General features: G+C 39.6%; 1 protein-coding gene across 2 annotated transcripts in view; it reads right to left on the bottom strand.

The window, feature by feature from the left end:
- Positions 1-2,455: 2,455 nt before the first annotated feature.
- marchf6 (membrane associated ring-CH-type finger 6) overlaps positions 2,456-24,617 on the bottom strand; it is a 72,706-nt gene continuing 50,544 nt past the window's right edge. Inside the window, exons 9-26 of one of the 2 annotated variants that reach the window (XM_033017034.1) lie at positions 24,101-24,133; positions 23,731-23,782; positions 22,832-22,908; positions 21,155-21,235; positions 18,666-18,734; positions 18,451-18,525; positions 17,890-18,024; positions 17,290-17,409; positions 16,570-16,670; positions 14,991-15,128; positions 13,343-13,547; positions 12,164-12,233; positions 11,344-11,525; positions 10,439-10,573; positions 8,612-8,701; positions 4,027-4,159; positions 3,448-3,583; positions 2,456-2,976 (exon numbers count right to left, since the gene is read on the bottom strand). In XM_033017034.1, coding sequence (XP_032872925.1) covers positions 2,889-2,976; positions 3,448-3,583; positions 4,027-4,159; positions 8,612-8,701; positions 10,439-10,573; positions 11,344-11,525; positions 12,164-12,233; positions 13,343-13,547; positions 14,991-15,128; positions 16,570-16,670; positions 17,290-17,409; positions 17,890-18,024; positions 18,451-18,525; positions 18,666-18,734; positions 21,155-21,235; positions 22,832-22,908; positions 23,731-23,782; positions 24,101-24,133 — 1,920 coding nt within the window. In that variant the 3' untranslated portion in view covers positions 2,456-2,888. The remainder of the gene's footprint in view (positions 2,977-3,447; positions 3,584-4,026; positions 4,160-8,611; positions 8,702-10,438; positions 10,574-11,343; positions 11,526-12,163; positions 12,234-13,342; positions 13,548-14,990; positions 15,129-16,569; positions 16,671-17,289; positions 17,410-17,889; positions 18,025-18,450; positions 18,526-18,665; positions 18,735-21,154; positions 21,236-22,831; positions 22,909-23,730; positions 23,783-24,100; positions 24,134-24,617) is intronic. The other variant, XM_033017040.1, reaches the window with a different exon arrangement.

The following is a 24,617-nucleotide window of genomic DNA, read 5'->3' as shown; positions in this document are numbered from 1 at the left end:
GGTAAATTATAACACAAAATAAATTACAGGGTGGAAATTGCATAGTTCAGTAAGTAAACTTAGAAAGTAGAAATAACTGCCCTCAATGGTAGAAGTCGAAGTTTAAAAAGAACAGTAAAACTCAAATAATCCGGAATCCAATTGTGTGAATATCCACCTAACCAAATCCTGATAGCTCAGTGCATTGCATATCTGGTTGTTTCCAATTAAAGTCAATGGTTTGTGTTGCACTCCCTTTTAAATTCACCAAAGCCCAATTTCCCATGCTCTCTTTAAATTAACTGGGGCAATGTTTCACACATTTCCTTTAAATCCACCTGCATGTTGGCATTCGGTGACTTGTGTACACCCACCCAAGTCCTTTTGAACATCAACAATAGCTCATCTATCATCATTTAAGAAAAACATTTTTTGGTACATGTATGAAAGTGAATGTCCTAACATTTTTCCATTACAGAGCAGAATATTTGAGTAGTTTTGAAAGTATAGAAATACTTTAAATAAAAAGGGTACACTAAATATCACTGCCTGACAAGGTCAGTATGAATTTTCAGATCCCGATGAGATGCATTCCAGGCCGCATTGAGGCACAAGGGAGAAATTTGTTGTTACCCTCATGGAGATTTTTTTAAATCTTCACTAGTCATCGGCGAGGTATCAGATGACAGGGAAACGTGCAGGTGTTCAGCTGAACGATCGCCCAGTCTGCGCCTGGTCTCGCCGATTTGTAGGAACTCAGTGAACAGGGGACACAGTAAATGAGGTTAGAGGAGGCGCATCTGAACCTCTGCCTCACCTGAAAGGATTGTCATGATCCCTGGATGGAATCGAGAGAGGAGATACGACAGGTGTTACATCGCCTGCAGTTGCAGGGTTCTAAATAAAAATCATAGATACAATTATAGACCAAGTGAACATTTAATAACTCAGAATAACTGCGCTGGAGAAGGATAGGTGATATTTCGGTTCAGCACCTTTCTTCAGCCTGATTTGGGGTGGGGGGGGTAGGGAGGAGGAGAAAGAAATATGGAATAGTGGAGGCACAGGAAAAAGACTGGCAAGTAATAGGTGGGTAGAGAAGTGGGTTTTTGTATAGGCAGATGGTTGGACAAAAGCCAGAGGTGAAAAGGCAAGGTGGAAGACAAAATGACTAGAGTTGCAAAATGAGAAGTACAGGAGAGAGATGGGAATAAGAAGAGGGGATGTTTGTAGTTACCGAAAATTGGAGAATCCAAAGTTCATACTGTTTTCAAGAAGGAACTGCAGATGCTGGAAGATCGAAGGTACACAAAAATGCTGGAGAAACATCACGTGTTCATGTTCTCCCAAGATGCTGCCGGATCCGCTGAGCTACCAGTTAAGTTTAGTTTATTATTGTCACGTCTCAAACATTTGAGAGATGAAAACGATTAATCCAGAAAGACTTGTGAACGTGACATTGATGACATCCTTGCATTGGCCAGCCTCGAAGTCAGGGAAGACCATTGTGCACAAGATAATTCTACATCCATTATAATTGTATAAATATGATTTGGACAATGAAGTAGATTTAGATTGTTTTTACCTTCAGCAAATTTTCTCAATTGTTAATGCAAGACATCAGCACTGAAAGCCTATCATAATGAATACTTACGACACAAATATAATCATCAACGCAACTATTTGTGCTGTAATCTTGTGCTTAAAGTGAAACGTACTTTAAAGCAGTTTGCATAAATGCCACTTTGCACTGATCTTTAAAAATTATATATAAATCATAGGAAGATGCAATCAAATCCCATATAAGCCAAATATACCAATTTTCATCATCCACATATGCAGCAATTAACTTTTAAAAACAATTACAGGGAACATAAGTTCATACTGAAAATCTATATGAAAAAATTGTTGTGCACTTGGCCTTATTTAAGATACAGAACAGTCCCCACTCGCTAAAGGCATTATCACCAGATTTTGACTGCTTTGCACTATTTTCTTTTGAATATAATCCAGCTAAACATTTCAATTAGCCATTTACCGTACTGTGCATTTACACAGCACAGAAGGACATGGCTATATATTCATGGGATTGCTTCCCACATTTTATCCTGAATTATGTAAATGTTGGAAAGCCTAGACATTCTTCGGTGCCTGAGCTAAACACACAAAACTTAGCTTTACTACAAGAATGCCAATGTTAATTGTGCAAAACTGCCTCTGCCCCTAGTTCCAGGAAAGATTAGAATTGTGATATAGAATTCAATTTGTGACAATCACTGAACACATTTTAGAGGAAGAAAAAGTAAAACATTTCCAAGGCTGTACAAGCATTGCTTGCACCAACTATTCCGAGCCTCTCAGATATTTTTAACCATTGTTGCTGTCAATATAGTAAATCACAAAGATTGATAAGAATAATATGGCTAAACATGTATGGCTGTTGCAAGAGATTGTGAAAATCAAACAAAAGCTCTCATTATTGCCATTCATTTGCAGTTTGGTTTTTCTTTTCCTGCTCAATAGTTTATTTTTATTCTGTATTAAAACATCAGCCATTATGAACATTTCTAAAAAAAGTGAGTTTATGAAGTATTCAAACACCTCATTATATTGCCTCTATGCCACCGTCACTCCCAGAATGTAGGACAATAGTCCAAATAAAGTGATGACTACATTTAATAAATTAATATACATATTTTAAGATTTACAAAGCACATTCATTTATCTTTAAAGGGGCTCAGAATGTTCATTATATTTACACATATACAGTTACCAGACAGGACTGTGTAGGACTTTTTTGCTCAACATAAGCGATGGGAAAAGGGAGAAGTTGGGGCTTGGGGGGGTGGATTGCTGGGGTTGTGTGGTAGGAAACACATAGGAGAAAGGGCTGGGTCAGTCAACACCCACTATTCTTCAGAAGATGGTGACGCAGTTGTCATCGTTTGTTTACCCGTCTTCCGCTCATAGTTAACAAGTCGTTGACCAACAAGATACCTAGAGTTAATGAAAAATACAGTACCGTCATTAAATGCACGTTTTCACTAGGATTGATGTTATGTCTGAGTGCATTCCGCAACAGCAGTGATAAAACTACTTAGCCACATGATCCATGAGCAAGTGAGTTCATGTAACAAGCTTGCTAATATAGTCATTAGAAGAACCCAAGCACCCATCGAGACCAGTTTATACAACTGACACACACATACAAATTTATCTTGCTACTCTACTTTTTTCTAATTTGCACATAATTATAATCCTTAGTAATAAAACTTGTATACATATACAAGAAGCACATTAGATATGGCCATAATTGCAGAGGTCTCAATTCCAGAAGGAAAGGATATATTTTTTTAAACATAGAAACAGAAAATAGGTGCAGGAGGAGACCATTCGGCCCTTCGAGCCAGCACCGACAAAACAGGATGCTTAAGTTCAATGTATGGTGTTGTAAATTAAAATACCTACTTGTCATTTTTAATGTGTTCATATAGGCGCTTGAACTGGCGGATTTGGAAGGATAGGACTCCCATCAATATCACCACCATCAGAAGGAAAGGATAAATTCTACGCTGGACGAGATTCTGCATCTCAGTCGTCACACCTGCACAACAATGAAGAACAAAGCACCAACTTCAAAATTGATACTGAACATATTACACACACACATTGCAAGTTGGAAATGAATAGAAAATGTATTGCTTTATAAAGTATTTATATGGACTAACTGTTCATACAAGAAGGGCACTATCCTGTGCATAAGCAGGCTTCAAACATTTTCTATGGCTGGCTAGATTAAATAAAATATACCTAAAACAGTTAAAACTTCATAATTTTACATAATTCTTGGAACAAATAACTGGCTATTTGTCTTTATTGGAGGAATTTCATTTAAAGATACCCAGCTCAAATTTCAGTTTGGGGATTTTAGATGGGTTTTTTTAAATCGCACTGTCAGAATAACATAAACATATTTGCTGATCAAGTTTGCATACCATCACTTTGTAGGAAAAATGAATAATGTTTTAAATATGTTTCAGTACATACCCAGCAATGGTACAATGCCAGCAGCTATGACATAGGGCAGGCAGAGTGACAACAGCAACACTGCAATGACTGGTGCTGCTAGTTTGCAAATTATAAAATGTAAATCAATGTTTCGAATGCCATTTGCATAGACCTAAAGAAAAAGTTACAATTAATGCTTATGCACAAATTCAAGATGCAAGCAGCCCGCCGTTTTTGTTCACTAATTTTCTTCATGCAGGCCCCAAATTAAAAATATATTAATGATGTGGGAGGGAAAAGATTAAAATAGGAACTCGAGGGACAACTTTTTCCCCACACAGAGAGTGATGGGTATATGGAGTGAACTGCCAGAGGAACTATTTGAGGCAGGTACAATTAACACATTTAAAATAATTTGGACAGGTACATAGATTAAAAAAAGGTTTCGAGGGATATGGGCCAAATGCAGCAAATGGGACTGGCTTAGATGGGGCATCTTTGGTTTCACAATTCGCAACTCTTTTATCCTCATCTCACACCATATGTTCAGTGTCATACTATGTGACACGCAATATCTTTTCATCTCTGGCCTGTCTTACCATCTGCCTGTCTGGCATTCCCCCCTCACCCGCACCCACCTATCACTTGCCGTGCTTTGTTCTGCCCCTCCTCTCTTCCAGCTTTCTTCCCCCCCCCCCCCCCCCTCCCTACCCCCACCACATTCAGTCCAAAGGATTCCAACACAGGACGTCGCAACTCCATGTTCATCAGAGATGTTGCCCGACCCGCTAAATTACTCCTGCACTTTGTATCTTTCTCTGTAATCCATAACTGTTTTATTCATTTCAAGTGAACATAAATGTGTACAGTGATAGTTATGGGAGTCTGTAATTCGACAGTCATGAGATCAGAACATATAATGGGGCAATTTTTAATTGTTTCAGTTTAGTTTATTGTCACGTGTACCTAGGTACAGTGAAAAGCTTTTGTTGTGTGCTAACCAGTCAGCGGAAAGACAATACATGATTACAATCGAGCCAATTGAATTCAATAAATCTGATCATTTAGACCACAAAAATGTGAAATCTGTTGGATTAGTGCACAAATCAAAGTTGGTAACAATTTTCAGAAGGCCTTTGATAAAGTGCTGCATGTGTGGCTGTTAAACAACAGAGAGCCCATGGTATTGGAGGTAAGATACAAGCATAGGTTGGCTGAATGGCAGAAGACAAAGAGTCGGAATAAAAAGAGCTTTTTCGGGTTAGCGTCCGGTGACAGGTGGTGTTCCGCAGGGATTGGTATTGGGTCCACTACTTTCCACATTGTACATTAATGATTTGGATGATGGAATTCATGGTTTTGTGGCCAAATCTGTGGATAAGGTAGGTAGTTGCAGGAAGATTGTTCCCGATGTTGGGGAAGTCCAGAACAAGGGTTCACAGTTTAAGGATAAGGGGGAAATCTTTTAGGACCGAGATGAGGAAAACATTTTTCATACAGAGAGTGGTGAATCATGCATTTTGCTAGTAGGAATAAAGGCGTAGACTATTTTCTAAATCGGGAGATACAAACGGACTTTGTAGTGTGGGTGCAGGATTTCCAAAAGGTTAATTTACCAGTTGAATTGATAGTAAGGAAGACAAATGCAATGTTAGCATTCATTTAAAGATGACTAGAATATAAAAACAGAGATGTAATGCTGAGACTTTAAGGCACTGGTCAGACTGCAGGTGGAGTATCGTGAGCAGTATTGGGCCCTATATCTGATTGGGGGTTGTGCTGGCATTGGAGAGGGTCCAAAGGAGGCTTACGAATATGATCCTGGGGATGATTGGGTTAATGCATGATGAGCGTTTGTCAGCTCTGGGCCTGTACTTGCTGGAGTTTAGAAGGATGAGGGATACTTCATTGAAATATATTGAATAATGAAAAGCGTAGAGAGGATGTTTCCACTAGTGGAAGAGTCTAGGACCAGAGGACACAACCTCAGAATAAAATTGCGTACCTTTAGAAAGGAGAGAGGAGGAATTTCTTTAGCCAGAGGGTGGTGAATCTGTGGAATTCGTTGCCACAGACGGCTGTAGAGGCCAAGTCTTTGGGTATTTTAAAAGTGGAGATTGACAGGTTCTTGATTAGTAAGGGTGTCAGAGAGAAGGCAGGAGAATGTTGCTGGGAGGGATAGATCAGCCATGATTGAATGGTGGAGTAGACTCGATGGGCTGAATGGCCTAATTCTGCTCCTATGACCTATGAACTTAAGTTGCTGCAACTGAACTATTTTCATGCTACAGGTGCACAACCTTTTATCTGAAATTCCAAATAATGAAAAGCTCCGAATAGCGGACATTTTTTCGGTCCTTGAAGACGTTCACCGAGGGCGGCCCGCAGAGGTGACAGCGGAACCTCCGGTCGGTCCTCGAAGAAAGGGGAACTAAATCCCCATTCATAAAAGAGAAGGTGAGAGTATATTGCGCGGGAGGGTTAATAATTGACAATCTGCTGCTGCCTGCCCGCTGAGTTAAAAAGTTCCCACGGTAGACTCACGATACACAGTGTATCGTGAGTCTTGCGTGGGAACTTTTTCACTCAGCGGGCAGGCAGCAGCAGATTGTCGCTCCCTTCAGTTTCACCCCACCTACACCCCTCTGCTTCCCGGCCATGTGTGTGACCCCTTCCCTCCCCTCTCCAGCTCCCCGCCCATTGCACCGGCGCGGGGGCTTTGCACTGTCTTCACGTCGGCGATGCCAGCAGGTCAGTGCCAGTCACCGGAGACGTCAGGACCAACGGGACACCAACCCCCAGGCCCACTGCAAGCACGGAGATCCCAGATCAGCAACTCCAGCCCAGCCCCGCTCCAACTCCAGAGGAACATGTAGGGGCAGAAGCTGATGGTGTGCAAGGTACGTCTTGTTCTTGGGGTGGCGCAGCTCGGGCTGTGGGCGAACTGCCACTTGTCGCCGTAGCAGCCCATCGGGGAGCAGATTCCTCTGGAGTTGGAGGGGGATGGGGGTATTGTGCTGTTTGATCGCCCCCTGCTATCCCAGGGACAGGGAGACACAGCGGCTTTTGAGAATGGTGGGCAATCACTTCCAAAGTTCTGCCCACAGTCAGTACACCTCTCCTACACTTGTTTCCCGCACTAAGATCATCTCGCAGAGAATGATCCCAGCCTAACCCTCCCTATTCTGCAAGAAAAAACTACATTGAAGACTCAAACTCGCGATCGAGTAACTGCCGGGATCGAGGCGCAAACTCGCGACCTTGCGGATATGAGCCGAGCACTCTACCACTGAGCCAGCTGTTAAAATCTACGCTAAAAATCTTCCATTCCGAAAGCCGAAAAATTCCGAATTACGAAAAGTGTCTGGTCCCAAGGCTTTCGGATAAAAGGTTGTGCACCTGTATTATGACTGCCTGGCAATGTCAATGTGGCAGGCTTTAGCAACGATTTTTTTCAGCAATGGATGAGGTAAGTGTGGACTAAACGTAAATGGAACTGGAGGAGATGTGTATAGATTTGGAAAAAGAAAGGTGTGATGGTTTGATGTTAATAGAAAATAAACAAATAAAAATTAGGAGCCGCAATTTGCTACCACCTGTTCCTTTGCCAATTATAAATGAGCATCTGATGGCAGCTTGTGCATAATCTATCATCAACCAAAGAAGGACCCATGTACAGGTATCTGTGACATAACGTACTAGTTTTGATTCTAATGGGCCGGTCCCACCAGCATGCGACTCTATGCGGCAAGCGCGACCTAACGTGGTCGCTTGAGCCGTACGGCCTTGCGGGGCCAGTCCCACTTCGATCGCCGGAGCTGTATGGAGTTGTGCGGAGCTGGTCCCGACATCGCGCGGGGCTCCGAAAAACTGACCGTGTTCAAAAATACCGCGTGGCAACAGCCTGCCGGCCCGCAGCCGCCTCGACGCCATACGCACGTCTTGACGCCATTACGTCACACGCGAACTTCGCTCGAACTTCATGTCACTCACTCGACCTCCGCGCGCCCCCCGCTTCCGGTTTGGTCGCGCTTGCCGCATGCAGGTCACATGCTCGTGGGACAGGCCCTTTAGAATCCTCATGTCATAGAAAATAGTGTTGCAAAGATAGTGTTGTCAAAGGGGGAAAAGAGCTTCAGAGTTTCACTCTCAATAATAAAGTTTAATTTACGCTGCAAGATTTTTTTTAAAAAGGTCCTTTCATTTGCTATGTTTATTTCTGTTACTGCGCGCCAAAAATAAAGGCTGTATCATTGCACAAGTCAATTTTAATAACTAATTAAATAGTCAATAGTTATTAAATAACCAATTTAATAGTCAATTTTAAAGTATCAGCTGTGTTCTTAAAGAGTTTATCTACTTTACACTGTATGATTTAAGATGGCTACTGATGAGGGAGAAATGTTAACTCCTGCCACTAATGTGCTAATCCAAACTACAACCTTTTATTAAATAAAAACGTCTTTCCTTATTTGGATTTTATTTCATCAGCTGCTTCTACGCATGCATCAGGTCAATGTGGCCAATGTAATGGCAACTGTTAACTTAGAAAATACCATCTAATGATAGCACAATACTGAATAGTTTCCTTTGCATTTCCAATGTATTCTTGAACTACTTTTACCTGTTCAATAACAGTTTTCAGCCACCACTGAGGCCCCATCAGCGTTATAGCAGCAATAATTTTTGCATGTAGAACACCAAGTGCCCAGTCCTGTTATAAACACAAATATGGCATCAAGATGTGAAGCTTCAGGAGACAGGCACAAAGTCACAATACTCAAGGCCCCAACAGCCTAGTCTTCAAAACCAAGCATGACTCTTTTGACAATACATGCTGAATGCATGTTCTATGTTCTACATAGGTTCTGTGTGAAACAACTTGGCCCTCGGATTGCTATTACATCTTTCTCTCCCCCCCCCCCCCCCCCCTCCCCCTCAATTAAAACTTACGGTCTTGATTCCCCAAAACTGGGAAAACTTCCTTAAAGTTACGAATCAAATGTTGGTGAACGAACTGGTTCATGAGAAACAAGAAATGACAACCAAAACCTTCTCAAAATTGAGAGAAAGGACATGGGGCTGACTAATTCCACTGTTGCTCGCTGCTCCAAATGTTGTACTAGGAAAGGCCCTGCCAATTTGGCACTGCTTTTAAGATTCTCAAACACTTTGCCTTGAGTGAATTGCTAGCACTTCAGGTAGGCCAGAAGATTATCGATTTCAAGCACTTCTCCATCCTATCATTTAGGGTGTCTGTCCACTAATGAGGTAATATTGTATTTTTACGGGTGAGAATTTGTAGGCCAAACATTGGAGAACAGCTCCATTTGGTGGAAAGTAAAAAATTCCATAAAAACTGTTTGTGCAGTGTCCTGGCAAATATTCTAGTTTAGTTTGGTTCATTGTCACGTGTACCGAGGTACAGTGAAAAGCTTTTGTTGAGTGCTAACCAGTCAGTGGAAAGACAATACATGATTACAATCGAGCCATTCACAGTGTACAGATACATGATAAAGGGAATAACCTGAATAATCAAAGATAGTGAGGGTCACCAATGAGGTAGACAGTAGTTCAGGACTGCTATCTTCAGCGCCCTCCATAATGTTTGGGACAAAGACCCGTCATTTATTTATTTGCGTCTGTACTCCACAATTTGAGATTTGTAATAGAAAAAAATCTGCACATTGCCAGATTTTATTAAAGGGTATTTTTATACATTTTGGTTTAACCATGTAGAAATTACAGCTGTGTTTAGACATAGTCTCCCCATTTCAGGGCACCATAATGTTTGGGACACATGGCTTCACAGGTGTTTGTAATTGCTCAGGTGTGTTTAATTGCCTCCTTATGGGCCTGTCCTACTTAGGCGATTTTTCAGGCGACTGCTGGCACCTGAAAAACCGGCGACTGTCAGAGTGGAACACACACATCGCTCTCTTCACCAGCCTGTTATGCAGGCGGGGGACAGGGCAAGCGGGGGGAGTGCTGTCTGAATGAAATTCACACGGTGCAGAGCCAATGTGATACAGACACACACCGCGATGATCAGGAAGGTTGGCGCTGTAATTAAGACTGTGAAAGCACAGTGTGCGGGAAGGGTCATGTAAGTCCTTTAAAAAGGGGGGGGGGGAGAAGAAGGGGGGGAGACGGAGTGGGAGACAACTTTTAAGAAACCAGAGATACACGGCTGTGAAGCTCGGCGGACATTAACATTACCGGTCGGTTATCCTTGGTTCTGAAAACTGAATTGAAGCTTGCTTTGGTTTAGTGAAAATACAAAAAGGATTTTGTTTAATGTTATTGAAATGTTATTTCAACCCCAGTTTTAGCCACTGAAAATCAATTTAAATTTGATTTGATTCCATGATTTCTTTAGAATGCATTTGGTCCGCTGAGCTACCGTCTACATGCAAGAGATGGGAACGTGCATTTAAGCGTACTCACGCACCTGCCACGGGTAAAAGAGAGGTGTCTGATCCAGAGGTACTCTTAAGGGAGCTACAATAACCAATTCAAACAAAAGTCCCAAAAGAAGAGGAACCATTCCAGCCAACAACAAGGCCACTACTAACGTTTTCACAATCTGTGGAGAAAAAAAGGCAAGAACATGAGAACAGACAACGGCCAAATGATCCCTTGAGCATGTTCCGCAGCTCAAAGAAATCAAAACCAATCCCATTTTAGCAACACTGACACTTTCTTGCTCCCTCTGCCATATCCCTACTTTCCTGCAAATCAATTGTCTATCAAAATTTTCCTTAAACATATTCAATGTTTCTGTCTCCACAGCTCTCTGAAGTAGAGAATTCCAGAAGAGTCTTAACTGGCAGCAAGGAAATTCCTCACCTGTTTGAAGTGGTTGAAACTATGCCTCATTGTTCCAGATACCTCATAAGCAGAAAGATCCTCTGTATTCAGCTGGCTACCACCCCTCATCCAATTGCTCAACATTTCTTCAGACATCAACCCCTGCATCCCAGGAATCAATCCAGTAAAGCTGCTTCCAATGGAAGAATGGAATTTCTTAAAATATGGAGATCAAAACTATATAGCTGAGATCTCACTAGCACCCTATAATTCAATGCTTTAATCTAAATAATTAACAGATTGTACACTGTTGAAGTCCCAGCACTGATTCCTGTGACACAACCCCCCACTGCCAGACATTGAGTCTGAAGAAGGGTTTCGACCCGAAACGTCGCCTATTTCCTTCGCTCCATAGATGCTGCTGCACCCGCTGAGTTTCCCCAGCAATTTTGTGTACCCCCACTGCCAGCTATTGATTATCAATCTGAAAATGACCCACTTCCAAAAACGCAACTCACTTTATCCTTAGTAGGTTGAATAACTCACCATGAGGGACCATTCCTTTAGTTTCTGATAAATAACATCTCGCCCTTGTGGCATCCATGCAGCTAGCACCGTAATTGCTCGGATAGTCAACCAGCAGATATACAACCCACAGGCAGCCGTGTATAGTTCATGAATTTTGGCACTCCCTGTCCAGAATGACATCAACCAACGACCTGCTGAAACTGGACACAAAATACTAATTGACTCATTGCTTCATTGAAGGTTGCAACACAAAATGAATTCATACATTGAAAACAACGGCCAATAAATATTTATTTCAAATGCCCAGGATTAATATAGCTGTCGAAAGATTCATCCAAGTTCTATTTGTGGTGTTTTAAGCCCAACATTTTAGCATTTCATTCTAACCAGTCCAGTACAACCAATTTACAACCTAGTATTACATTTGCCCAGAAAATAATTTTAATTATTCAGAGGTGATTATTTTAAATACCTATGGCCACTGAACCTTAGTTGGCCTTGCAAACAAATCTTGTGTTCAAGATACAAAACATTTAATTCTCCACTTTATACTCTCCTGAGATTTCATCTTTAACCAATTGCACTTCAAATAGTAGAATTTAAATTTGCCTAACTTTTCTTTGCAGGCTTATACACTGAAGATCTTCCTTGTTCCCCTTCCTTACACTTTTGTAATGTGTCTAAATCTGGTCCAAACTGAAGACCGACCGATATGCAAAAAGTGCTGCATTCCGCAAGAATTATATTAATATTCATTCAGCGTAAATCAAGATGATCATAAAATATACATAACAAATGTTTATTGAGATTTCAACGAAATGGCAGTAGTTCCGTGTACCTGGTAACGTGAGGCAGATGAGACTGGCAATCAGCAATGTTAGACACATGAAGATTACCAATAACAGGATCTAAAAGTAATAAAGAATAACTTTGTTAGTGAAGTTAACTTTGTAAAAACTTGACAAGTTAAGCAAAAGAACAAGCTTCCATCAAAGTACATTAAAGCAGTACAGTTTCAAAATCTTTCATCTAACAATAGCTGGTAAGTACAAGACCTAATTATTTCTGTACACTTGTTAGTAAAAGCAAGTATGCAGGTGCATTGGATAGAAGAAAGCAAATGGCACGCCAGCCATCATAACAATAGGATTAGAGTACAGGATGTCTTCCTGAAAGTTTGCAGTGTCTTGGCCACACCTGAAATATTGTGACACAAAGTACTGGAGTAACTCAGTAGGTCAGGAAGCATCTCTGGAGGCCATACATTGGCAATGTTTGGGGCCAGGACCCTTCTACAAACTGACTAAAAGGATGAGAAAGTTGGAAGAGAGAAACGGAGACAGGGCAGAGCCTGGCACGTGATAGGTGCATATAGTAAACCTCTCTCCTTATTTCATAGCCTTTTGTCTTTTCATCGCTGGCCTTTGTCCAAATATCTACCAAACAAACCCCTCCTCATCGATATCCACCTCTCACTTGCCTGGCTCTGTTCTGTCCTCGCCTCGCTTCCAGCTGCCCCCCTCCCTCTCACCCCTAAAAGTCTGAGAAGGATCCCGACCTGCCATGTCACCTATTCATGTCCTGTCTGACCCGCTGGGTTACTCCAGCACTTTCTTTGTTTTTTAAACCAGCATTTGCAGTTCCTTGTGTCCTCAGATATTGTGTGCAGTTTTTATCTCCTTAATGGAGGAAGAATATTCTTCCTACTGATGCAGTACAGCAAAAGTCAACAAGACAGATTCCTGGCGTGGCATTAAAATTTGTAAAACCGACAGGTTTGGACAGGCTAGATTCAGGAAGGATATCATGGATAGTGGGGAAGTCTACAACTTTGGGGAATTATAGTTCTAATGGCTAAAGAGTTGAAGAGATTTGGGAAGTCAATAGGAACAAGGGAATGAATCTGGATGTCAAAACAAAATTTCACAGGAATATTTACTTTCCATTCCTGATACCAGTTAAGTAGTTATTCTCGAAATACAAAGATAAGCCAACACTGAATTAAAATGTAACTTACCCTAAGGGGAAACTGTAAAGGTTTCCGATAAGGCTGGAACCCCACAGGTCCACCCTGTTGCAGTATGGCCTGATGGGCCGCATGAAGCCCTTCCCCAACTATAGGAATAGCATTATTGTTACGAGCCTGCTGATTGTTGTTTGCCTGCTGGTTGGCATTGTTCTCATTTTCCTCCTGGTCTCCAAGCAAATATGAATGCAGATCCCTATTCGTAAGGAAAAAAATGTATCCAAAACGTTAAAACGAGCGATCAACATGTTTTATGCAACTTTTATTTTGCAGCACACAAGTGTACTCAGCACGTCTGCCGATTTAAGTTAAATGATGCTTTTACCGATAGTTATTTCAGCGTCTAAAATTACAAATGTGGTCACTTTCCTCGGAATTTTAAGATTTCAGATTGATCATAATTTGGGAATAGACAATAGGTGTAGGAGTAGGCCATTCGGCTCTTCGAGCCAGCACCGCCATTCAATGTGATCATGGCTGATCATCCACAATCAGTACCCCGTTCCTGCCTTCTCCCCATATCTCCTTACTCCGTTATTTTACAGAGCCCTATCTAGCTCTCTCTTGAAAGCATCCAGAGAACCCGCCTCCACAGCCCTCTTGAGGCAGAGAATTCCACAGACTCACAACTCTCTGTGAGAAAAAGTGTTTCCTCGTCTCCGTTCTAAATGGCTTACCCCTTATTCTTAAACTGTGGCCCCTGGTGCTGGACTCCCCCAACATCGGGAACATGTTTCCTGCCTCTAGCATGTCCAAACCCTTAACAATCTTATATGTTTCTTATATGTATAACCCTTAACAATCTTATATGTACAAGCCCAGCTGCTCCATTCTCTCAGCATATGACAGTACTCCCCCAATAGCAAGAATTACCTTCCTCAAATTAGGGGACCAGAACTGCACACAATATTCCAGGTGTGGTCTCACTAGGACTCTGTACAACTGCAGAAGGACCTCTTTGCTCCTATATTCGATTCCTCTTGTTAAAGGCCAACATGCCATTCGCTTTCTTCACTGCCTGCTGTACCTGCATGCTTACTTTCATAGACTGATGTACAAGGACCCCCAGATCCCGTTGTACTTCCCCTTTACCCAACTTGAAGCCATTTAGATAGTAATCTGCCTTCCTGTTTTTGCTACCAAAGTGGATAACCTCACATTTATCTGCATTAAATTTCATCTGCCATGCATCTGCCCACTCCCCCAACCTGTCCAAGTCACCCTGCATTCTCATAGCATCCTCCTCACAGTTCACACTGCCACCCAGCTTTGTGTCATCTGCAAATTTGCTAATGTTACTTTGAATAAAGTTTGAATCAATTTCAAGAATTGGTGCTAAATGTACAATAACTTTATTGCAACTTGCTTAATTATTCTGCATGAATGTGCTTTTATTATCAGAATGTTACCAATAATGAACTGCAAACATTGATTAGTGTACTCTTCCTTTCAAAGTGAGAACTGATCTTTGACAGACATTACAAATAAATGCAAATGGATGCCTGATCAATATTGCTGTAAAACCTATTCCAGAATAACCATTGGACTTTTACAAAGATGTTCATCCACTCCACATCTCAGAACAAATTAATAACCTTTACCACTAAGAAGAAAGGATAAAGATTGAAGAAATACTTACAGCAAATACCCAGCAGTGACAGTCCAAGCTCGAACCAGGCCCTTCAACCATTGCCGGGTATGTCCCTGCTCCAGTAGAGCTGGCAACACCACCTGCAACAGCAGAAGCTCCAGAGACAGCTCACTAACTGGGGCATCACTACAAAGGAAACAGAATGTCAAGACAAATGCCATACTGTTGACCTACAAAATGGAAAAGTATTGACAAGAAACAACTCTTTTCTGATCCAAATTATATCCAAGAAAGGCTTTTTGCTTCTTTGGAATTTTAAGATGTGCATTTTTAGCAGGGTCTGAAAACAGCAACTAGAGGACACGTATGATAGATTTTACCTTCTTGGGCTTTAGATAACCTTGTCAAACAGCTTAGGAATTTAGCCAGGGTTAGTGGGGTGGTAGAGATGGTGAACTGGGAGTACGAGATGAAAAGAGGAAAACACACCATCTTTTGTAGGTCTGTTCTGCATTTAGACTGTTTTTTTAGTTGCCTACTACTTTGGACAATATGGATCCATCATAATGGAAAAGTATGCAATGGAATTAAAATTCATTGAATTTTCATAGCTTGCCCATAAACATTTTACAGACCCCAACTTAAGGGCCTTGACATACAGTACATATGTTATTTATAGGCGCATGACATTTAATGTAAGTAGCAGGAGAGATTCAAACAGAATTATATAAGGGACGTAAGATTTACATCTGCAGCATAGTATTGGAGCAGTAGTAAGGAAGCCAGGTATTGTTCTAGAGCTTGGCATGATGTGGGGTGTGGAGATAAAGTCTTTTACCGCACCTTAAGCAATCCCCCAGGATATTAGTGTCAGATATAGGTGGAACATCTAGCTTTCACCAATCTAAAGCCAGCCCAAGATACATTTAAGTGTAAATTACTTCAGTGGTCACTCACAACTGGACGATAAATGTTTTTCCTCTCAAGTGAATATAGAACACTTCATGCATCCATGAACATGCAGCATATTCTTGTGTCTATTCTTCAATACATGTCATTAATGCACCTTATTCTATCTTTTTGCATTCATGTTTGTGGGACTGTACTGTGCTCGGGTGAGATCCACATTAAAACAATGCTGCATTAGCTACAAAATTATTTGGAAAATCATAACTTCACAAAAGAATTGCAATGATGATTTTCCTTTGTACAGACAATGAAAAAGTCAGAAAAAATAGTCCAAATGTCTAAGAAGTATAAATTTCCCCAGATGCATTAATATAGCTGAACAAAAATAAAGGTAACACGGGAATTAATTAGATTAAAAAACTGAAAGATCTTTTGCAATGTGAAACCTCAGCTTCTAGTTGTTAATGGCTTGATTGTACACATGTATAGTATGATTTGACTGGATGAAGTATCTTGGTACACCCAACAATAATAATCTAATACTGTCAAACCACAAATAGTTTATTGGATATGTGAAACAGGTCTCATCTGTTACTACAACCACTCTGTGGATACCAGTTCTTCCCATTGTCACCACTCATACTGCTGTTACACGCTTATTAATTAAAAGGTCAAAAATAAGATAGTATTGATAAGAGGACATGAAATATTTTATTACCTGTAAAGCATTACATTGTATGGTAGAAAATCAGGGAACAGGGTCTTAATAATACGAATTGGTAACCAAAGCATTAGGAGGACTATTGACCCAAAGACAATCTGCAAAGAAAACATCAACATACAAAGTTATCTAGATAAAACTTAAACAAAGTTCTCAGATATTATATTTATTTCCAATGACTTAGAAAATCTATCCTTAAAATGGTTTCATTTTTCTTCTAGTTATTCATTTACTTGTTTTGTGATGAGTATGGTCGTTGGTATAATGATTGTTTTTCACTGAACTAAAACCCAATGTATACAAAATATATATTTTCACCAAACCCCAATCTTTGCTCTTGAAGAAAGTCCAATCATTGAAAAATAATCAGAGATCAAAAACTACAAAAAACAACAAGTGGAATGTACAAGTTTATGATAAACTCTCCCATTCACTTGCATGCAATGCAAACATTTAGTGAAACATTAAAATGTTCAGTGCTCCACTTGGGTGTGAACGACAACCCAATCAACATGCTGACATCTTATCCAAATGATATTGGCCGAGAGACTAAAAATAAAAATAAAAACATTTTTGCAAGTTTTTTGTAAGCAAAAACTTTATTCCATATGTTACATTTTTTCATAATGCTTTGTGAATTCCATTAGAATAAATTTCCATTACCCAAACATCATAATGCCAGGGGCCTTATGTGCAAAGTGTTGAAACTATACTTACCACTGATAATATGAAACGCCTGAAATGCCTATATATGGGCAAATGGATCATTTCCTGAACTGGGTTAAAGTCTGGATCATTCAAATTTCTCAAAAACCATAAGACCCCAGGTCTCAACACCTAAAAGAAAATAACAACTTTAAGCACTAACGGAAACAAATACAAGTGAAATCTACAAGACACAAATTTAATGAAAAATAAATTTAAATCTGCTGTATTTGACTAAACCTGCAATCTTTTTTGCAGATTTATCCATTACGAAGTAGAAAATGATTGAATTATGGTGTATCAGAGAACAGATATTCTGCATTATAGAATATATATTTTACACTGCGAAGTACGAATTTAAATGTTTACTTGGATTATCCAAACAAAATTGGCACAAACATTCAAACATTGAACCAGTATTGTGGGGCATGTGAAGCTGACCCCCTATAGACATGGACAATGTGGACCAAAGGGCCTGTTCCGATGCTGTGCTGTTCAATGTTTTATGATCTATAAACGTTTTTAATAACCTATAAGCAAAGGACCAATAAAATGATAAAATATCCAAGCAAATTTTCAATTCTACCAGAATTCATTTTTAGATGATCTCACCTCTCTGAGTAGAAGAATGAAGGATGCAAAGTAAAAGACATACACCATTCCCACCAGCCAATGCAGAAACATTGTGGTGCCAGGTGCAGATTGGAAACTTAGTTCCCGGTCTTTCAAAGTAGCATCAAACATCTCCTAGAGACCAAATTAAAAAGAGCAATAGGTTATACTCTACAACTGAGCTTCCAAAGCACACTAAAGAGAGAAAATCAAACATGAACAACATCATAAAATAGCTTTCTCCACTTATTTCAATGAGCAATGCTCAAAGCTGCCTAATTTTGGACTATTGGCTATAAAAACATACCACCCTGTCAAAACGTTGAGGATTTATGCTGTTTTCAATTAGATCATCCATTGTTTCAATACATCGACAAATATAACAAACGCTGAAACACTGAGCATTTAGATTTGGTCCCCCTAAATGATTAGCATTTTATGCTTTTTGAAAATAAGAATGATTCTCAAAGTCTCATATTGCCTGTCAGCTGGGCCAGACTTCTGCAGCATAACATATTTAAAATAAAACACACAATAATCCTTATATTGGAAACCACTTACCAGTGAACATATATCAAGCCACCAGCCACATATAAGAGGGAATACACCAATTTCCACAACCACCAGTAAAGACACCTGAATGAAAACACATAGCATTACCAATCTCCAAAAATATATTTGCTGATCAACTCATTTTGCAAATACATTAATTTCACATCCAAAACCACAAAGGCAGTTATAATATTTGTAGTTAGTTATAATCAATGCAACAATACCTTAACAACAATATAGCAGACTCCCAATAAACGTCGAGATCTCTGAAACTTCACCAGTGCAGCCAACCCCTGCTTTAGGTTAAGCAAAACAACCAAATATTTTGTGATGTGAATATTCTGTTGATTACATCTTGTATCCAAGTGGCAAAAGGTAGGGCAAGAGGAAACAATCTCATGTTCAGTGGAACTAGGACAACATTCCTGCTGGTTTCATAACAATTAGCAACTGCAACTTTTAAAAATGTTTGTGTGCACCAGTAAAAATGATTACATAATAATAAACTTAGCAGAGCACACATGTGCCTCAATTGCTATCCAAAGAATTTCAGAGACAGATATCCTAGAGACTCCCAGATTAAATGAGTGTATAAAAATCTATTTTTAGCAGTCACATCTTCAATAGCAAGGAACTATCTGACCACAGGGCCTTGGTCAAGACAGTACACCCACATCAGCAGCAAGAGCAAGCCCCTGAAACAGCCAACACAAAAACCTTGTTAACTGGTTAGGCCATGCTCCCAAACAAAATGTTTTAACGTTTCTGAATATCCCTGACATTTAGAAAGATTAGGTAACCGCACACTTGATACTTAGAGATCAATTACAAGAGGGCAGTTTGCTCATTTGTAAACAAAATACTTGAATGCCAGGGGTCTGAAATTGGGGATAGGGAGCACGACAAATGCTCACACTTGCAGTTAACAGTCGATAGTTGGGTATGGTCAGGATGGGGTAAATTCAAAGGAAACTAAAGGGCACTAAAAGGGAGGAAGATATGCGAAAGTGAAGTGGATGTGGGGGTGATGAGTTAGGACCAAAGGAACAGCGAGAACGAGAGCAGAAAGAGGAAGCAGTGCAAAGAGGGGAGATCACAGAAAGCATGGGAGTGAGATCATGTACCTGACTGTGTCTGTGTGTGGTTAGTCTGCATGCGGAGATCTATCCACATTTGTTGACGAGATAAGTCCATGCGGCAAAGTCTAATTTCTAATTGTCATGAACTACCTTAGCATTTGACCAGCAAAATGGATAACAAGCAATGGGTGAGTAGCAAATATAGCAAAGCCAATGAACCCAGACAACATTCCACACGTAGAACTGAAGATCAGTGATGCAGAACTAACAACACCTTTTCACTTGCCTGGATGAGTACAACCCAACACTCAGGAAGTTTACATGCTATTCTAACTGCGCCTCCTAAACTGGAGACATAGAAATAGGTGCAGGAGTAGGCCATTCGGCCCTTCGAGCCAGCACCACTATTCAATATGATCATGGCTGATCATCCAAAATCAGTACCCTGTTCCTGCTTTCTCCCCATATCTCTTGATTCTGTTAGCTCCAAGAGCTATATCCACTTAAATGGCCTCCACTGCCTTCTGAGCCGGAGAATTCTACAGATACACAATTCTCTGGGTGAAAAGGTTTTTTTCTCATCTCAGTCCTAAATGGCCTATCCCTTATTCTTACACTGTGACCCCTGGTTCTGGACTCCCCCAACATCGAGAACAGTTTTTGTTGGCATCTAGCCTGTCCAATCCCTTAAGAATTTTATATGTTTCTATTAGATCTCCAAAACCGTAAAAGCCTCATCACCTGTATTTGTCACCCCCACTCAATATTATACAGCAACTTGACCTGCAAATACATCACCCATCCTTCATTGTCACTGTATCCTACATCCTAAAACACCTCATCCAACAGTTCTGTGGGTATGCCTTCACTAGAAGGGCTGCAGCTGTTTCAGAAAGTGGCTCACCACCAACTTCTTAAAAATGCTGGCTCGTCCTGTGATACAAAGACCCTGAAAAATACAGTTAAAAACCCCCAAAAGCCTCAACATGTTCAATGTTCCATTGAGACACTCAGCATGGATGGGTTTACAAGGTTAATTCCCGGGATGGCGGGACTGTCATATGCTGAGAGAATGGAGCAGCTGGGCTTGTACACTCTGGAGTTTAGAAGGATGAGAGGGTATATAAGATTGTTAAGGGCTTGGACACGCTAGAGGCAGAAAACATGTTCCCGATGTTGGGGGAGACCAGAACCAGGTGCCACAGTTTAAGAATAAGGAGTAAACCATTTAGAACGGAGACGAGGAAACACTTTTTCTCACAGAGAGTGGTGAATCTGTGGAATTCTCTGCCTCAGAGGGCAGTGGAGGCAGGTTCTCTGGATGATTTCAAGAGAGAGCTAGATAGGGCTCTTAAAAATAGCGGAGTCAGGGGATATGGGGAGAAGGCAGGAATGATTGTGGATGATCAGCCATGATCACATTGAATGGCGGTGCAGGCTTGAAGGGCCAAATGGCCTGCTCCTGCACCTATTGTCTATTGCCTGAAGGCCAGGAAACCAACCCAAATTGTTGCATCATGGGCAGGCATTTTTATGAGGGGGATCCTGAAAAGATTACCATTTTCTTATTAATTATGTATTGCTATTTGGAACTTTTAAAATAAATTTTCTTTGAGGCAAGACTAAAAGGATACATGACAGATAATTAAAGTCATAGCCAGCAACACATAGCCCACTATCGTTGTTAACAGGCCTTCAAAATGTGAGGCTTGAACCTGTAAAACAAAAATCAGTAGTGCATAATGAAATAACTATAATTCATTTACATAAACATTTAATTTTACATTTAAGTTTAAAATACAACTTGCTTGACAAAATAATCATCTTTGAACACAAAAATTCTTTTAATTCTAATTCACTATAGAGATTTTTATTTTATATCCATGAGAACATTTAGAAGACAGTTCATTACGGTATTAGCAAGACAACTTTCCAATTACAGTAAAACTCTGATAATCTGCTACCTGCCTGTTTAGAAATTCCAGTGGTTCAACATCTATCTGACTGACTAGATGATGTGTTGTACTTTATTCACTGATGCTCAGTTCCAGCACTTTCAATCTTGTCACCGGACCCCATGCTCCCCATTCATTTGCATGGGGCCCAATTCCTGTACTCTTGTTAAACCCACCCTTTAAACCTATCGGTTTACTAAAATGTCACTGTCTAACATTCTCCTGTGACCTGCGTGGGTTTTCTCCGAGATCTTCGGTTTCCTCCCACACTCCAAAGACGCACAGGTTTGTTGGTTAATTGGCTCGGTGTACATTGTAAATTGTCCCTAGTGTGTATACAATGGTGTTAGTGTGCGGGGATCGCTGGACGGTGTGGACTCAGTGGGCCGAAGGGCCTGTTTCGGTGCTGTATCTCTAAACTAAACACTTAAAAAAAAAAAAAAGATCTAAATTATGTTGGAGTATTAATAAAACATATTTTGTAAAGTCTGTTGGGATGCGGCAATGTCCGAAACATGTCAGATTATCAGAGTTTAACTATTTTTATTTTTAAAAAGGCAGCAATGCATAGCATACAATGTCAAAAAGTAACACACAAGATCCATTTATTCTGATCAGTTACAAATTACATTTACCACTCTTAAAACATGCATATTATAATTTCACTAATTATTAAATGTGCATTTTCATATAATGAAGTGCAAATTATATAATTAAAAATGAGCAAGGTGGGAAGTCAAAAGCTATCAAGGCCTTCGTAAGAAAAAATAGAGATGGCAATAATCGATTGGCAATTGATGCATACACCTTATAATGGATCAAAAACAGATTGTTCCTAATTAATAGCGCACCTTTAAGCACGTGCACTTTTTTAGGGCAATTTTTGTAAATAACACTCATAATGGCCAAATGTTTAAGAAAGAACTGCAAATGCTGGAAAATGGTAGACATTATGTCTACCTACTCATAATGGCCCTACTGTTTTGTTTGCAGTCACCTGGTTAACTAGGATAATATTGGGATCAACATCTGTGAGGGCACCTCCCAACTACAAGACAGAGATGGGGCCCTGGTTGAGGTAGGTGACTAGCATCTACAATATTTTGATTATGGAAATGGCGATTATCTAAAGGACATCACCAACCCCAAAATGTAGCCAAATGTATACTTTTTTCAAAAGGGAAAATTAAACTTCAAGAAATGTATATAATTGGGAGAACATTGTTCATTGTGACATATGATGCAAAAATAAAACATTCATTCAATATTTAATCAAATATGTTAATATCACACAATAATGCTATATTGTTACTAATGACACTAACTTTATGTAGAATCGTTTCAAAGGCCACGCACCGTATCATTGGTACTTACATACTCCTCAAAACCCAAACCAACTACTGAGAAGTGCCCGATGTGATAAGGACAGAATGCTGAAATGTACAAAAGCAATGTTATGCAATAATGCACTGGAATTTGCATGTTCTTTCTACTCTTACTCATTAAAGTTGCACCTTTAGACTATTATAAAATGAAAGCTATTCAAAAAAAAAAAAATTAAGCATCAAAAAAGGGGATAGAAGGAATAAGTGGGTTAACAAGCATTCAGCTCTCATAATAAATGGAAATCTAAATCAGATTGTTGAATGGATAGACACAAAAAGCTGTAGTAACTCAGCAGGTCAGGCAGCATCTCTGGAGAAAAGGATAAACATCTGAGGTTTGATAACATTTGTGTACACACCATACGATTCAGCCAGGTTTAGCAATACCATAACAAAACCATATACCACAAGGAATACATTTTAATAATTCATGAAGATATAGCACAACATTTTTAAATCTGTAAAACATCAAATTTAAAAGCTAAAAGCCTATGGGGAATTCTCAAGCTTGTTAGTAGAATTGTTTAAATATTTTCAAAATGTTACGTCAACTACCACAGAAGTTGAACTTGCCAATCATCTCAATGCAGGAAATTGGATTTAAGGTATAGCGCAGACATTAGTGACAAGACAATCAGGATCTTGTAAATCATGAGTGTTTTTCAGCTTAATATATATCCCACCCCAAAATCCTATTTGCTCTTTAAGCAATAATTAAATTTCTTAAATAATGATATAGTATGACTGGGGTGTAACAAACATTAACATTAAAACACTTCAGGCAAATTCATGCATGGAAATATACACCATATGCAATGGTAATTTCAGGATTTCATGATTACATAGAACAGCAATTCACACGGCACTTACCGAACACAAGAATAAAAAGTGTATTTAAAGAAACGACCCAGAAGACATGTTCCTACCAGAAAAAGAAAATCAGTTAGCATTTACTCCCATAAATCTATAAATTTACAAATATATATTTAGAGTATCTTTAAAAACCAATATGCCGGTAAGATCCATGAGTAACTGGTATTAACAAGCATGTAAAATCTATGCACATGTGTGCTTTTCGGCAAAGCAACTCATGATGTTCACTGACTCTCTTATTCAAAAGATGCAAAATTGATTTAAAAACAACATATGCTCAATTTTATTTTTTGTTATCACATTGCAAAAACATGGATTATTTTCAGTATTATTGGTATCAACGCTCAAAAAAGCTTTTTTAACTTACCAAGAAAACGAGTGAGCCATCCAATCCAAGCATCTGTGAAACAATAGAAGATGAGTTTATTGTTCGAGAAGCAGAATTAAGCCACTTGACCCATCAAGTCTACAATCAATCATGGCTGATCTATCTTTCCCTCTTAACCTCATTCCCCTGCCATTGCCCCATAACTCCTCACTCCCTCACTAATCAACCCTCACTAAATCATCTAGTACATCAATCAACACTGCTCTTTATTTTGGATATTTCACATTATTGAATCTGTCATGACATTCGTTTGAATGGAGAATTCATAGGTTAGGGAACATAACATTTTTTTTTAAAGTACTAGTTATACAACTGTAAACTTTATGATGTTAGTTTCTTAAATCGATTGCTTTTCCATTACCGATTATAGAATTATCCATCTAGAAAGCCTCCGCCTCCAATGCAATGTTGATTGAATGTTGCCATAAAGCATCTTGACTTTAGCTCAAACATGCAAGGCAGAAACCTTCAAGTACATCTACAGCTAGTTATTTAA

This window comes from Amblyraja radiata, chromosome 2 (assembly GCF_010909765.2).
Source record: "Amblyraja radiata isolate CabotCenter1 chromosome 2, sAmbRad1.1.pri, whole genome shotgun sequence".
In the NCBI taxonomy this organism is placed as follows: domain Eukaryota; kingdom Metazoa; phylum Chordata; class Chondrichthyes; order Rajiformes; family Rajidae; genus Amblyraja; species Amblyraja radiata.
Note: the sequence above shows the minus strand (reverse complement) of the source record. Positions and strands in the feature narration are given on the sequence as shown.